Source organism: Clarias gariepinus, chromosome 13, assembly GCF_024256425.1.
Source record: "Clarias gariepinus isolate MV-2021 ecotype Netherlands chromosome 13, CGAR_prim_01v2, whole genome shotgun sequence".
NCBI lineage: Eukaryota > Metazoa > Chordata > Actinopteri > Siluriformes > Clariidae > Clarias > Clarias gariepinus.
This window is the reverse complement of record NC_071112.1, coordinates 22,156,654-22,172,704: the sequence shown is the minus strand read 5'-3', so window position 1 is coordinate 22,172,704 and position 16,051 is coordinate 22,156,654. Positions and strand designations below refer to the sequence as shown.

The window sequence follows — 16,051 nt, the reverse complement described above, 5'->3', positions numbered from 1 at the left end:
TAAAAGGAATACTTTTTATTTTCATGGTAATAAAAGATTGGGCTAATTTTAATGAAACAAGGTATGTTCATATATAATTGGGCCACAATTTGAGTTCTAGTGCAGATGTTATTATGTGGCAATTACAGTACTGTGCAAGAGACACATGCAAAATGTAGAGCAAAGATGTCTTTAAAAAATGTTTTTACATTCAAAAGTCAATAATCTGTGTGATGACCCTTTGTTTAAAATATACAGTATTCTTGGGTACAATTTGTTTTACTGAACATCTTGCAGAACCAACCACAGTCCTCATGAGGACCCGTCTCTGAAAACTGCTCTTTTACATAATATGCTTTTTTTCTGCCCTACAGATATTTGCAATTACGATTAAATTTTTTTGCCGGAATACTACGGTTTGGAAATCAGAAATGTTTTTTTTTACTGACTTAATAATGAAGTTGTAAAAAAATTAACATCTTTAAGAAAGTGGTTTTTAAAAAACAAAGAAAAAACACATTTTTGCACAGAACTGTGCATGAGAGAAACTTTGAACAAGTGAAAATTTTTGTTGCTCAAAGTTGTTTCTCACTTTTTTTGCTCGGGAATGAGCCAGAACATAATGCCATACAGCTGCGCTAAAACTTTATTTTGCACAACGATAGTTACAGTTTGCAATAAATCTGCGTGTCAAACCGCGGGGAGCGATCCTTCTGCATCGCGGCTCCACTCCGACTCGTTGCACCAACGCAGTTTAGACTGGACATGATTCTAGTGGGACTAAAATCCCAGAAATACACTGGCAATAATTGCTTTTCTCCACATTCATATGTAAAACTACTCCAGTGCAGGGTGAGAAAATAAAAGAGCAGCGTTTTGGAAAAGTCAGCCGCGTGATAGCCCTTCCTTCATGCACTCTACACCAACCGTGTAAAAAAACCACAACAACCCTAATTTGAACAAATAGTCTACTGACCACTGTATGTACAGTATGTAGGTTTTACTGTATTGAAAATACCTACAGCTGCACAATTTCCACCAGCACAGCGGCAGAACTAATCCAGTTTCTAGACAGAAGCACTTCATGGAGAAAACCTACTGTACACACCAGAAACCGTGGCGGCGATATAAGAGCAGCTCAGTTTATTTTAGCGAGAAGAGAAAATGTAGTTTTATATGGCCTTTGCAATAAAAAGATCATTTGTTACACCTTAGGACAGTTTAAATCCTTTTAACTATTCTCTGCTTTAATGAATGAGTAAATCAGCTAATGAACACTGTATTGCAGCCCGAGGTCCTTAGTAAATAAATTACTTTTCACATTTTTTTGTCCTTTTTTTTTTTTAAAAAAAGAAAGAATCTTATAATTGTGTTAAATTTATATTGTGATAGGTTCAACAGACAGACAAGATGTTTGGCAATTAATTGCTTAGGCAGAACTCCTTTCGCTTATCGCGCATTATACACTGTGTAGCTGATATATATATAGTGATATATAGTGGCCAGGGGTAGCTCAGTGGATAAGGCATTGGACTACGGTTCAAAAGATCCCAGGTTCAAACCCCGCAACCGTCAAGTTGCCAAGGCCCTTAACCCTCAACTGCTCAGATGTGTTATGAGATAAAAAAATAAAAAAAGTAAGTCGCTCTGGATAAGAGCTTTTGCCAAATGTAAATGATATATGTGTATATCATGACTAATGCGATCCCTGTTTTGTAGGCATGCAAGTCCGTTTGTGATAATACAGAGACTTAACAGCTGAGTGAGCATGCAGTGAGCTGCACTTTCTCTCCCATGCTTGGCCAGTCGCCTCCCTGAGAGGCCAGAATAAGCAAGCAGGGTCTATTAAGTTAGGAAAAGGATTGATCCACAGCGCATTTTCTGTTACCTTTTATCTGTGTTGGGCCGTGGCCCTGTGACCTCATAAGGAAGCGCGATTATAAAGCAAAGTAGCACATCATTGCTTTTAGACCGTCTGATGGCTGTTCTCGGATTCCATAGCTGTCATATCTTCGCAATGCTCAATCAGCAAGCGAGCGAGGTAGACCGCGAACGCCGTATTGCAAGGATGCTTGTCAAAATGCCAGAAGAGGTTAGATACTTAAGATAATATGGTTTCCCGCGAAGTGTTAATGGGTCATTGCTAATTCTACAGCCGCATATTTAAAGGTCTGTTAGCGATTTAATGAGCTATTAAAAGTATGATCGCCGATTACAGCATTAAACCCGTCCATAAGTGTTATGTACTTACGTAGCTATTTATTTTTCCCCTTGCACACCTGTTGGTTAAAATAATGCCCTATAGTTATAACTATGATCAAAGTGGCTGTGATGATCTCATCCAGTCTCATAGAAACTAGCATCCAGGATTTGAAGAAAAAAAAAAAAAGATAGTGTACAGTAGCTTTTTATACCAGCAGTCTGTTAAGTACGAAATACAACAACACATGAATGCATTATACTTTCATGCAGGCCAGCAATTAAATCATTGCTAAATTTCAAAGCATTTTTTCAAAGATGTTTTTTTGTTTGGTGATTTGAGATGGCCGAATTACTAGTAATCAATTTTTCCAACGTTTCTTAACCAGAATGTTGTGTCTACGTTTTTATTTTTGTTATGATGTTCTTTTATGCTAACCTAAAGCTTCCACTTGTTCCTACAGAGGACTTCCCCTATCCACTGGACAAGCACAGCCCGTCTATTTCCATGCCCCCCACCTTGCCCTTGTCCGTCTGCCCCATCCCCAGTGTGCCTGCTGCCACCCAGCCTATGCCCCACCTGCAGACTCCTCTGCCGGACACTGGGCGTCCTCAGGTCCAGTTACAGTTAGGGCGAGAGTGTCCCCAGAGTGCCAAGCCACCCAGCAGCTCGCGCTCTGCGTTACGGGACACAGCTGTCTGCCCCCATGTGAAGGATGGCCAGCTGGGAGCGAGTCATGGCAGTCCAGGCACAAAACAGCCCAAGATCAGTCGGCGGCGGGCCACCAACGGCTGGCTGCCTGTGGGCACAGCAGCTGAAAAGGAGGTATTCATAGTGGTGCGTACTCAAGTTATATTCTCTTCTGAATAGATAATGGCTTGTGGAGGATTCGAGAATAGGCCTGTGTTGCTTTGCATTACTGAGACTGTGGAGGCGTGTGTGTGTTTGTGTGTGTGTGTTTGTGTGATGGCGTGTGTGTGTGAATGACATGATCCTAGTTTTAGTTTTAGTTTGATCTTCCCTTATCAATATCTAATGTAATGGAAAAGGTCTAAATGATTTTTTATTTTTTGGGGGAAAAACCCAATGATGGTGCATTGAATTGTCACCCAAGGGCCAATACTGATCGATTCTGAGGAGAAGCCACAGTGAATCATCCTCAGTCGTCATTCTTATTCTGACGATAGACTTGCGTTAGCTCTTCACTCTAATCACCCTCTATTTCGCTGAAACTCTCTCTCACACACATACAGTACACACACATGCACACACATGCACACCAGTTATTGCTCCATAAAAAAGGGTTAATATGTGAAAAATATGGTGTGTGGATGTCTGGGTTAATTACAGGAGAAGTGAATTCTGTATCCTAGATATATATATATCATACAGTATACGCCTGGTTTTCACTATAAAATGTCTATGCAGTTTGCACACATCTCGTTTTTATATATAGACAGTTTGTTTTGTTTGCTTTTATAGCCTCTTCATTTGCTGCGCTAGGCCGTGCAGGTTGTGTTTGATTACTAGTCATGTAAAATCTAATGACTATAGTATATAGTAATTTAATGAAAAACCCTGTACGCATCGCCTTTTTGACTCTGCTTTTTAAATGTCAATTGTATTTTATTGTTCTGCATTTTAAACATGGTTCATGTTGGAATTTAGTTAGGTTTCTGTGGGTGACTATAAAAGAGAATGACTGATTCCTGGAGTTCCATTATAGTGCAAAACGTCTATATGTTTTATACATGTACGACAGATTCAGTTGCGACTAAACTCCCAGAGTTACAGTAGTAATAAATTCTACATAACCATATAAAACTACTTCAATAAAAAAAAAAGGGAACCTTTAGAAATATGTTTTAAGGGCAAATCATGCTGTCGTTGTAAGCTGGAAAAGAGTGAGGGTGAGGAAATAAGAGAGCAGTGTTTTTGAAAAAGTCAGCAGTTTAATAACCATCCAATTATACACCGTACACCAACCATGAAACTGCAACAACCCTAATTTAAACAAATAATACACTGAGCACTATGGTATGTAGGTTAAACTGTTCTTCGTCCAGTGGAAATGTTTTGAGAATACTTGCAGCTGCACAATTTCCACCAGAACAACAAAGGCAGAACACAAATTTTCACAATTTTAAAAATGAAAGAAAAGTTGCTTTATACTCTACGTGACAAACATGAAGAGAGTTACAAAATTTTGTTGCACTTTCTTTACAAATGGTCAGGAGCAATTTACATTTCTTAATAAAGTCATTTTAACATGTTAAAACATAGCTCTGATGTCTCCTGCATGTTTATTGACGTTGCTACTTCAGTAAGCGTTTAAGTGATATCTGATCATGGTGGTTCATGATTTTTATTTCACATCTTTTTGTTTGAAGTTGACAGTTTAGCATCCTCCTAAGAATGTGTTGGCTGGTTCTTAAATAACTGAGAATGTATATACTGTGTAACACGTTACTGTAAGCTAATTACTTTTCCTGATAACGCATTACATTTTACATGCACATACATTACAGTTACCACTGTCAATAACAGTAAGTTACTAGCGGTACAAATGTAGTGTTTAAAAATAAAACAAAATGCATTTAAAAATCACTGATTTTTAAATGTCAGTTAACGTGTATGCACTTTAATCAATCATCGGAGAGATTCATAGTTTTACATTCGATGTAACGGGTTCGTTTTTTTTTTTTGCACGGGTGGCAACACAGACACATGGACATGAGGCAAGGTCTTTTTCTGTGATCGCTTATAAAAAGTGGGATTAGATTTTTAATAGTTGGAAAAAACATGCCGTGTTGCATGAGTGTTTTTTTTTTTTTTTGTTGTTTTTTTTGCGCACCCAAGCAACTGCTGTGTAGTGGAAACAGGAACTACTCATGCTTGTGTAAAACGATGAACGATATATCTCAAGATAATTTGTTGTACAAAATTCATGGAAAAAAGGCCCCTCCTGGATGTGGGTGTTCTTTGGTTTGAGGAAAAATTATACAAGTTAGCCATTAACAAAGGAAAAGCTAAACATTAAGAGCATGAGAAGGAAAATCTTTCTCAACGAATATGTGCACTAAATAATAGTAAATACTATTTGACCAAACTCTTTCTGCTTTGACAGCTGTGTCATGTTTGTAACGTTAATATATTCCATAATATAAGCTTACGTGGGGGAAAAAAAATCCTCGTTAATGTATGTAATGTACTCTGGGAGTAATAATAATGAATGGTGGTGGGATTGATTTTAAGATGCATAACGAGTGCCTGAAGCAAGTACTGTGTGGTAAAAATGATGATCAATTAATTTAACTGATGATTGATTATGGAAGGGGTTATCGACTCCACTAGTATACACTGATTGATTCATGCCTGATCAGTCAAGAAAAATACGCAAGCATTAAGATTGACAATCCATGTCACTTTCACAAGGCCTAACTTGTGATGGCTAGAAAACTGGGTCAAACATCTCCAAAGAAAAAGCCTTTTTTTATTTTTATTTTTTTTTATTTTTACAGGAATGTAGTGGTTTGTACCTATAAAAAGTCTGGCTCATTGATGCACTTGGGGAGCAAAGGCCAGCCAGTCAGGTCTAATCCCACTGAAGAGATATTGTAGCACAGACTGCTGAAAAAGTTAATCCTTGCTATAATAGAATGGTGTCAAACACACAGTCCATCACACCTTCCTCTTAAGGCGCTGTATAGCCACAGACCAGTCAGAGTGCCCATGCTTACCCCTGTCCACTGCCGAAAACTCCTAAAATACACACGAGCATCAGAATTGGACCATGACGAAATATAATTAGGCGTCCTGGTTCATTCGGGTAACTGGATTTAGTAAAAAAAAATAAAAATAAAAAAATCGGTTTGTTCTAACCGAAAATAATCTGAAAGCGAAAAACATTTTAAATTGAATTTTCTCATTTTTTTTATTCTGGTCATTGACTACCTATCTAGTACTATGCGACATAAAAAAACAGATTTGTGTCATACACTTCCAGCTGATTGCATGACGTTTTTTGAAGCACAGCAGTCTGGCAGTATTTGTGTCGAAGTGTTTATTATTTATCACTGATGATGACCTGCAGGGTGAGGAGTCGCCAGCACTACGCAGGTGCTATGAAGGAGTGCAGAGAGATGGAGAAGTGATCAGGGTGCGAGACACTGTGCTGCTGCGTTCTGGCCCACGGAAGAAGTCTCTCCCCTATGTGGCTAAAGTGTCTGCCTTCTGGGAGGACCCTGAGTCAGGTAAACCAAGAATTCATTTCATCATTCAAGAATTATTTGTTTAAAACCGTCCTGCTTTCACATGTAATATTCTTTTAATATGTCTTAACACAGGGGCTGCATATCGTATTTCGTCCTATTCTGTCAATTTCCTGCCCTTTTCAAGCCAGAGTATTTGTAGGAAATAATTGCTCAGGCTGATTTTAAAAACCAAGAATTTGTTCAATCAAAGCAGCGTGGTAAAAGGCTTAGAGAATTGCAGTTCTTTGTTCAGTCCTATAGTCCAACTTTGCTCATTTATTTGCCAAGCAAGCCTGGGAAGTCGTGGTTCAACAGTTAAGGCTCTGGTTTACTGATCAGATGGTCATGGGTTCAAACCCGAGCACCACCAAGCTGCCACCGTCTCTGCTCCAGGGGTCCTGTATCATAACTGACCATGCACTCTGATCACAGCTTTCTAACAAGATGGAATGTAAAGAAAGGAAGTGACAAAATACAGGATGGTGCTCCTTTTAAAAGGCCCATACTGGCTGTTGAACCATGTTTACAAATCAAGACCCTACAATTTAGTTTTCTCATATTCTAGGTTCCTTCAGAACTAGCAGTTTGCGATTCGCAAACTTGCAAGGCGACATCATTCGCGGAAATATGAATATCATACTTCAGAGACTGAAAAGAGAGAATCACTCAGGCTTATTATATTGTGGATAAGTCTTGATAATGTACTCTTCTGAGGTTGAAGATCACTCTAACTCACCGTAAAGCACAGGGTTGCAGCGGAACAACATTCAGGCTGTAAAATCTGCCAGCAATAAAAGGATGAACTCCGTTTGGTGCAAACGTCTGCAAGTGACACGTCTCTTCATGCTGTGCAGGTGAAAGCAATAGAGTTTGGAGTGGCATTTATTGAAGCCTCCAATGAGGAAACTTGTCTTTTTATAGAGTGGTGCTCCTCGAAGCACATAAACATTAAGTGACCTGTCAGCTGTCACTCACTACAACAGAGCACTTAATTGGCATGAGGAGTCTAGAGATACAGAGAGGTTTACAGTAGACCTGGGACGATACACCAAAGCCACGTATTTAATGGCAGGTTTATTGATATGGAATAGCTGTTTTGTGGGTGACACGGTGGCTTAGTGCTTAGCTCTGTGGCCTTGCACCTCCAGGTTTAAGGGTCTGATTCTCATCTCAGGTCTGTGTGCATGGAGTGTTTCCTTATTCCGGTTTTCCGTCCACAGTCCAAAGACTTAGTTTAGGTTGACTACTCACTCACTCACCTTCTATACCCTGCGATAGATTGGCACCCTGACCCTGTGTGCCCTGCGATGGATTGGCACCCTGTCCAGTGTGTACTCCGCCTCATGCCCCAAGTCTCCTGGGATAGGCTCCAGGCCCCTACGACCCTGTACAGAATAAGCGGTATAGAAGATAAAGATTGTTGTTTTGTCAAGCATGTGCACACCAGGATAAATATTGTGGTTTTTTGTTTGTGTATTTACTTATCCCTCTGAAATTAGTTTCTAGTTATTCTACTGCCAGAACAAAACAGAACTTGCTTTTGAATTATTTGAGCCACAAGTAGCGTAAAGTCAACCCTGATAGAACCCGAAGTGCACATATGAATGGAAATTGGGGCATTAGTGGGGCATTAGTTTCAGGATTCCTATTTTTTTCAAATATATTCTGGTATTTTTTTCCGCCGAAGTTCACATACACCAAATGAAACGTGTCTGTGAGCCAGGTGTGTCTACAAGTCATTTTTGATAAGCGTATCTTCATGGACTATTAAGTAAGCATACTTTGAGACAATAAGGCTTCCACTTGCAAATCACTCTCTATGCTACTATCTCTAGTGCTGCTCAGTGTGTCAGAAGAGGTAGAGCTCATAATCAATATAAAATGGAACTATCACAATATAGGTGAGCAGCAAATCCGTCTCTGCCAGTATTTTATATCACAGTATGTGAGACAGCAATATCCTGTCTTCTGCCTGGTTGATGTGTTTATTGATATACCGTAGCATCAATGTCCTTTCCTATCCAGTTCCATCTTTTCAACACCGTTTCTTTATAAGATCTCCAATACAGACCCCTATTTGGTCACTTTGTCTGGTTAGAAAACTCCCACATCAATGGTTTGACTGGTAAATGTGCTCCCATCACCACAATAAAAATCTGTCTCCTGTGCACTGCCACTGCTGCCACGTATAGTTTTAGAATAGACCCAGCAAAATACTCTTCTAATCAAGTCTATAATCATAGTCTCTCAATGTGGTTTACAGTGTCAATTGTGTGCTAATGCATTCTGGCACAAAGCCTATGTCTCTGCCCTGTCTATTAGCCGCAGTGCACCCTGCCTTTCTGTTTAATTGTATCATCCCGGTAGGTGTGCAGCTCTCCGAGACAAGAGATGCCCTGCCTACATCTGATGAATTCCAGATATGGGTCACACTAGCTTGCACTATAAAAAAAAAAAACATGCCGTATTTTGTTGATCAATTTTGGTGGATAATGTCTAGAATGCCACTTTTAGCACATGTAAGCTTTTCAGGATTTCCTAGAATTTATTTCCAGTACTAGGTATACAGCTTTTTTTTCCCATGGCTTTTCAACCAGCTGATGTCTAGCCTTGTTTTCCATCTTCTCTGTGCTTTAAAGGTTTTCCATATGCCCCCACCCCCAGCTTTGCTGGGAGGCATCTGTTAATATTTTTCTCTTTGCAAGGTTGAACATCAAAGGGAATACCTCAATGGAGATTCCGTGCTCAGGGCATTACCTCGGGGCCTGGACACTTTCTCTTGTCACCAATACTGCGATACGGTTCAGAGTTGCCAACATGGAATTAGTCTGTGGTTTAGTATTCCCGGTTTGCCCCAAGGCTTGCTGCTGTCGCGATCTCTACCAGACTTTCACACTACTAACGGGCGATCACTGATAATTTCCCGAATCCCATTAATAAGGAAGAAAATGGTCTTTCTTAAAAAATCTAATAATAATGTAGCCAGCAAATCAGGCTTCATGTCTGGGAAATGTAAAGTTTGTATGTGTCAAATAGCTTTTGAAAATAACTTTCATTCCAGAGCATCCACACGAAGATCAGGAGCTCTTTCTGATTTGTTGCTTGTTCTCCGGATTATCTGCGCAGCTGCTAGTTTTCCATATAGGGGGCACTCAGAGAAACTGACATTGCAGGGGCTCAAGGGCAAATCTCACATTTCACAGCCTGGTTGCCAAGGCTTAACCAAAGGAAAGGACCCTGAACTGATGGGTCACTCTGCTTAAGTGGAATCAGAGGAATTGTCTCGGCCAATATATCTTGGATTTGACCTATGTCTGGGGTCAGTTTTCTAAATCTTTATTCCAGTACAGTAAGAGGAGACTTTTTTTTTCTTTCTTGGGTATTTACAGTATCCCAATTTTAACATTAAAGCATGTACCTTACACAATCAGAGTGCAGGATACTGCCCCTGGAGCAGTTAGGGTTGCATCAGTGGCGACACCTTTGCGATGCTGGGGCCTGAACCCCTATCAGTAACCCAGATCCTTTACCGTTTTCTGCCTCCACTGAAACATGCCGTCGATGCTTATCACTTTGCTTGCTAGCAGGCTGTGCAGCCATAACTGCAGTTTGCTTCAATCCTCACCTCAGCTGTGCAGCACCAGAGGAAGGTGATGAATAGACAGCAGTATTTTCCAAGCTTGCGAGGGTCATGTCTCTGGCATTATACAAGGCTCTGTAAGAGCCTGTCACAGATGTTCACGTCCCAAACAATTTGGCCATTGAGCCTGTCTGCCATTTAACTCCATTGGGTCCTGGCAGAACAAACTGCGCTCTTGATATAACAGTCATGAGGTGATAATGTTGCTATTAGTCTTTAAGGAAATAGCCAGGAAAAGGGGAAAACTCCATTAGGTTTAAACGAGGTACTGTAGCACAAATAACTCAATGCAAAAATGCTTGGGGATGGGGCTTTCTTGACAGATTTCCTTTAAGGATTGATTGTTAATCTAAATCTAAAAAACATGTCTTTTTAAAAACTTTTTTTCAATCTAGAAAGTTCTAGAAGCTATGTAGCTGCAAAGTGTATTTCTAGTTCTACACAGCTACTCAAAGTCATATTTACATTCAGGCAGGAGGAGGAGGAGATGTCACGGGGGAGGGGAGTAGTCAGGAACGTTTAAGGCAACTGGAACAGCACCTTCTTTTTTTTTTTTAAAAGCTGACATTTGGGACACACTGGATTTGGTGAAGCAGGCCTTGACAAGACTCTGGCAAGATCTGTTACTGAATATAAAAACACACCCCACGTGAGGAATAAAATCAGGTGTTTCCCCCCGGAGAAACGTTAACAGACGAAACTGTCGCGTCTAACCAAAGACCACTCGAACAGGCGCTCGTATCAAAGTTGTCGCTTAAAGTTGTCGGGGTAAAAAGAATAGTGTAAGGGCTAAGGATCTGCACCCTACATACACACTTTGGAGATAAAATATCAAGTAAAAGTTGAAGAAAAATGCAGGTCTAGTAGCAGTAACCTGCTATTCATGAATGCTACAGATAAAATACAAGTTACTGTAAATCACCTGATGGACCACAGTTTAAAATGATAACTGAGAAGCATTGAAAATGTATTTATAATCAGATCGTAAGTGCCTGAGCTGTAATAGAAACTTAAGACAAGCACCCCTACGGATGCTACAAACTACTGCAATAATCCATCACAGCAGCTGAGTAGCGCCTCACCTCATCTCAATGGGATGATTACACCCCTGTGTCTGGAAGCCTAACAGGTGAAAGGATATAAAATTAGGGGAGCTGTTTCTGGTAATTACAGCGTAGCAGAGAAATGATCTGCGTTGCTCTGACAAGGTATTGTGTGGTAAGATGCTGCGTTGGTAAGATTTAGAGAAGGAGAAGAATGAGATCATGGGAAAGCTGTAACGATGCTCAATTGTTTCAGAAATTTAAGACTGATGTTACTCTATTAGACCCTAGTCTATTTTAGCGTTTTTAATGCATGGTAAAAACTATTTTCTGCATATATTTTCCAATATATCTTGGTCATGCACATGAAAAAGAAGGAAAAAAAGCAAACCAAAAAGACAGAGTTTAATGAAAGTTGAGTCTGCCTGATGATGCTTCTTCTTGCCCACACATCGCTAATAAGAAAAAAATGTGTATAAATAATTCATGTATATTTTCAACACGTTTTCAATTACATCAAAATGACAAGATTTTTTTTTTGTGCATGTTATTTGTGGAACCCATTTTGATAGCCAGTGCAGCAAAAAATAAATAAATAAAATGATATATCGTTGAAGCAGCACTGTTTTACAAAACTTACATTAACTGTGTTTTGGGTCATTTATAGTGACTGCTGCACCAGGCTGATAAACTAAAAAGTGATATCACTCTCCACAGGGGAGCTGATGATGAGCCTGTTTTGGTACTACCGTCCAGAGCACACTCAGGGGGGCCGCAATCCCAGCATGCACTGTGAGGTGAGCTGAATTTATGTCTTCGGTGAGGTTCTTCATGAGAAAGCAGAGTAAACATTTGACCTGCCTTGATTATGTGTTTCAAAGAGGCAGTAGGCAGCGCTAGCTCGCTGCACTCTGTAATCCCTGGAGGCAGCGGCTAAGGGGAAAAAAATGAAAGAAGCAGCGTTGCTATTTGAGTGCTTTTGAAATTGGACACCTGTGCGCGCTGCGCCGATTGTCTGCTCTCGTTGATGTAGTGAATATTTGAGTATCAAAGCTTTGTGTCCGTGCTGTGGTGATTTCAGAACGAGATCTTTGCATCCCGGCATCAGGACGAGAACAGTGTCGCGTGCATCGAGGATAAGTGCTACGTCTTGACATTAGCACAATATTGCAGGTATGTCCTGTGTCTGTAACTTTTGCTTTACAGCATTAAAGCAGATTCAATGTTTTTTTTTTTTTTTTTTTGACACTGTTTAATGTGTTGCCTTAGATTCTGTGCCTTGGTAAAGCGTCGCGAGGAGGGCCGTCCCAAAAGTGCCCCTGTGGTCCCTCCAGCTCGTAACTGCACCATTCCAGCTCATCGCAGCATCCCCACTGACGTCGACCCCGACCTGGTGTTTGTCTGCCGCCATGTTTACGACTTCCGCTACGGCCGCCTTCTGAAGAATCTGCAGTAGCGCTAGTAGTAGGAACGTTTGCTATCGTGGAGCCATACACTGAAAACTAGAGTCCATAAAGTGAAGACACAATCAGTATCCTGATCAAAGGAATTCCTAAACGGCCACTGGACTGTCGAAAGTTAGGCTGCTCTTTCCAGACTTTATAATTGTCCAAGTTGAAATGAATTTAGTTTGATTTCGCATGATGCTATTTTGAGCACAAGCTGGGACGGATCTGATGGCCAATGTGTGATCTGTAACTCCATGAAACTGGTTTTATATATATATATATATATATATATATATATATATATATTTGGCTTGTCAATAGTTCTATTTTATACTTGCTGGATTTGTGTGCGGAAGAAAAGCTATCCAATTTGTGGGTACATTAGGGGCTACCCCAAATTATAAATTAGACTGTAAATGTGCCCATATTGGCTGTAGATTTATTTATTTATAGATATATGGTGGAAAATATTTATTTTTTAGAGCAATTAAAAAAATGAGTAGAGTACTTCCCCAAATCGAATCTTAACCAAACATATACCAATTTGCCATACCATACAGGACCATAGATGTATTCTGGTGGACAAAATACCCCCAGAGCTTCTCATCTAGACCGAGATTTCTTGAATGAACTCTCATCCTATTATCGCGCGTGAGGACTTGCCTTACACATTAGAAAGAGCGTGTTTCCGCCTCCCCTTTTCACATCCTGCCTTCCCAGCAAACCAAAGCTTTCACTCGGCGCCGCAACATACGACTGCCCCCCCCAAACCCCCTCAACACCCCCCACCCTCCCTCCGGCCATAATACGTTTGCACTAATCTACCATTTAGTGAATCAGAGTTTGATTCAGTCTGAAACTTTCACCTGCTACTGACTTTAAATGGAGGAAAAATACTGTGTATTTGTTGTACGTGTAAATACAGGACAGAGAGAATTAATGTCTCCGATTCTACAAAAAAACGAGGGAGGTAATCTGTTCCATTTCCAAGCGTGTGAATAGAAAAAGTTATTGCCTTGCACACACATTTCTGCTTTCAGTACGTGCCATCGGTTTTCCCCAGCGTTACTTTTAGATACGCTTGTTCCGTATACAAGATCGATATGAAAAAGCTATTTCATATGGTCTGTTTTTCGTGCCTTTTAATAGTAATAGATCGTCTGCTCTGAAAAGAATCAACAGGAGGTTTGCGTCCTCCCATTCCTGGCTCTTTTGCTTCCTTTACCCGGCTTGGTTTGTATCATGCAGCAGTTTGTGCTAAAACCGCCATTCCTTACGAGTCTCATTGCACTATAGTGACCCTCACTCTCGCCTGCTGAGATAGAAAAGATAAAAAGGGGGAAAAAATATATGACCTTCAGGTCAATTCAGGATGAATAGAAAGGCCAGAAAAATACAAGCTGCACCATTATCCAGGCAGCACTATCACCTGGGTGCGTTGGACCACTGAACTGGAATGAATCCTTACTTTCTTTTTTCTTTTTTTTTCTTCCTCTTTTATATGAAGAGGAAAGCATGTTGTGAGACTGTCATTTTCTTCTACTGAATCAAGTAAGTTACAAAAATTTGACAAAGCGTGATTTCCTGCTGTTAGGAAAAGGCTGCTAAGACTTTGTAATCCGTTCACTTTGCTCATTGTAGGTGACACAAACCGTTGCAGAGTACATGGCAGCTGGAACTGAAAGTTTACCAGTTTTCCAAAAGACATCCTTTTTTCTTTTACCTTCGGCCTTGATGCAGTGAACATGCTTATACTCGTTACGCTTTCATTCATAAAACAAATGCGCTTCAGTGCTAACGTTCACCAGGTTTCTCATTACCTCCTCTTCCATTCCTCTTACTATTAAAAAAGAAACAAACCTGAGTGTATATCAGTCACACGTGTATTGTTGTGATAGCTAGAAATGTGATTTCTGTACTAGTTTAGTATACAGATGACTCCAGGCAGTGCATAAGATACCCATGTTTGACAGTATTGGCCAAAATGTACAGCATATCACTTTCTTTCAGTTTTTTTTTTTTTCATCTACCATTTTCTTTATAGTGGGAAACAGAAACTGGACAACAGAAGGTCTTGTTGTAGGTAGCACAACCGACACATACTTTCGGTTTGGGTTGTAAGTTTATAGTGCTAAGAGTTAGAGATGAGTGGGTCATTGAATGAAGTCTTTGTTGTGTGTGTGTGTGTGTGTGTGTGTGTGTACAATCCCCACAGTCGATACAACCCAAAATATTGGTTCTGGTGTCTTGTTTTCATATGCATTACAAATCTATTTTCATGATACACAGTGTTTTTTTTTAAATGCAATTTTTTTCCTTCTTTTACCGTTAGCTAAGAAAGTGCTGGTGTTCCTTTAAACATTTATGAATAGAACAAATGACTTTAATAAGGTTAAATAAGGTTAACATATCTATATATGGCGAATATAATAGCTTGGAATGATGGCAGAAAATTACTCAATGTGGGAACACTAGAGATGAATGATGTACACATGGTGCTGTTGTACACTCTTGACATTTTGCTTTTCGCCGTTCATGTAATGACCATGAATCAATACAGTCATGACATAATGTCAATGCAAGAATCATTTGGCTTAAAGTACATCAAAGCACTGTTATATTGATAATGGTTTGACAGCAGTCGTGTCATTAAAGCATTCCAGTTTTTTACCCTCTATATTGGTACACGAAAGCATTGTTTTGTTTAGTTTTGAATAGAAACTGATCATTGTTTTTCATTATAATATTGCAGCATTGTTAACATTATTTAAAAGTCTTACATAGCAAGTACTGAGTATTCTTTGCTCTTCCTTCAGCATTGTGAATTGTCCTTGCTTTATTAAAAAAAAAAAAAAAAAAAATTCTGGATAAAAAAGTAGAAACTGTCGTGTTTCAAAAAGGGCCTAGAGGAAGTGGGAGGTTAATTCTAAGATGTACAAACTCACCAAGCGCTTTGCTCCTTTGGTGATGTGAGTGTGTGGGTGTATGTGTGTGTATGTGTGTGTATACAGATACGTATATATTTCAATGCAGCATGGAAGTACTGGGCATTCTTGGAAAATAGTCCTAGCACAGCGCATTTGTATTATTTAAGATAAAAAAAATGTATAAGAGGAAACTATTTAAATGGAATAAATAATATATGAGTTTCACATCCTTGTGTTTTTCGTTTCATTCCAAAAGAAGCACTTCATTTGGTTGAACCTTGTGACTTGTGTTTAAATGTTTGTATTGTTTGTTAAAACAGATAATGCGTAAGCTCTCTGGAACAAATGTAAAAATTCTGCACAAATTGGAGCTCTTTAGGGAGTTTAGAGCTTACTCTGTTACTGACTCATGTCATGCTAATGTCGTCCATTGTGCCTTATTTTCATAAAAATTCCATTAAGTCAGTAACAGATTTCAGGCCGGAGTTAGAGCGATGATTAGTGCCGCGAGCCATTTGTCCACTCTGTGGTGTCTTTAGAGCGACTCATTGCCAGTCTGTT

The 16,051-nt window shown here is 39.7% G+C and overlaps 1 protein-coding gene across 3 annotated transcripts in view; it reads left to right on the top strand.

The window, feature by feature from the left end:
- Positions 1–15,715, top strand: part of bahd1 (bromo adjacent homology domain containing 1) — a 61,121-nt gene extending 45,406 nt beyond the window's left edge. For all 3 annotated transcript variants that reach the window (XM_053510147.1, XM_053510148.1, XM_053510149.1), the window contains exons 3-7: positions 2,643–3,016; positions 6,273–6,432; positions 11,833–11,912; positions 12,197–12,288; positions 12,385–15,715. In XM_053510147.1, coding sequence (XP_053366122.1) covers positions 2,643–3,016; positions 6,273–6,432; positions 11,833–11,912; positions 12,197–12,288; positions 12,385–12,571 — 893 coding nt within the window. In that variant the 3' untranslated portion in view covers positions 12,572–15,715. The remainder of the gene's footprint in view (positions 1–2,642; positions 3,017–6,272; positions 6,433–11,832; positions 11,913–12,196; positions 12,289–12,384) is intronic.
- Positions 15,716–16,051: the final 336 nt, after the last annotated feature.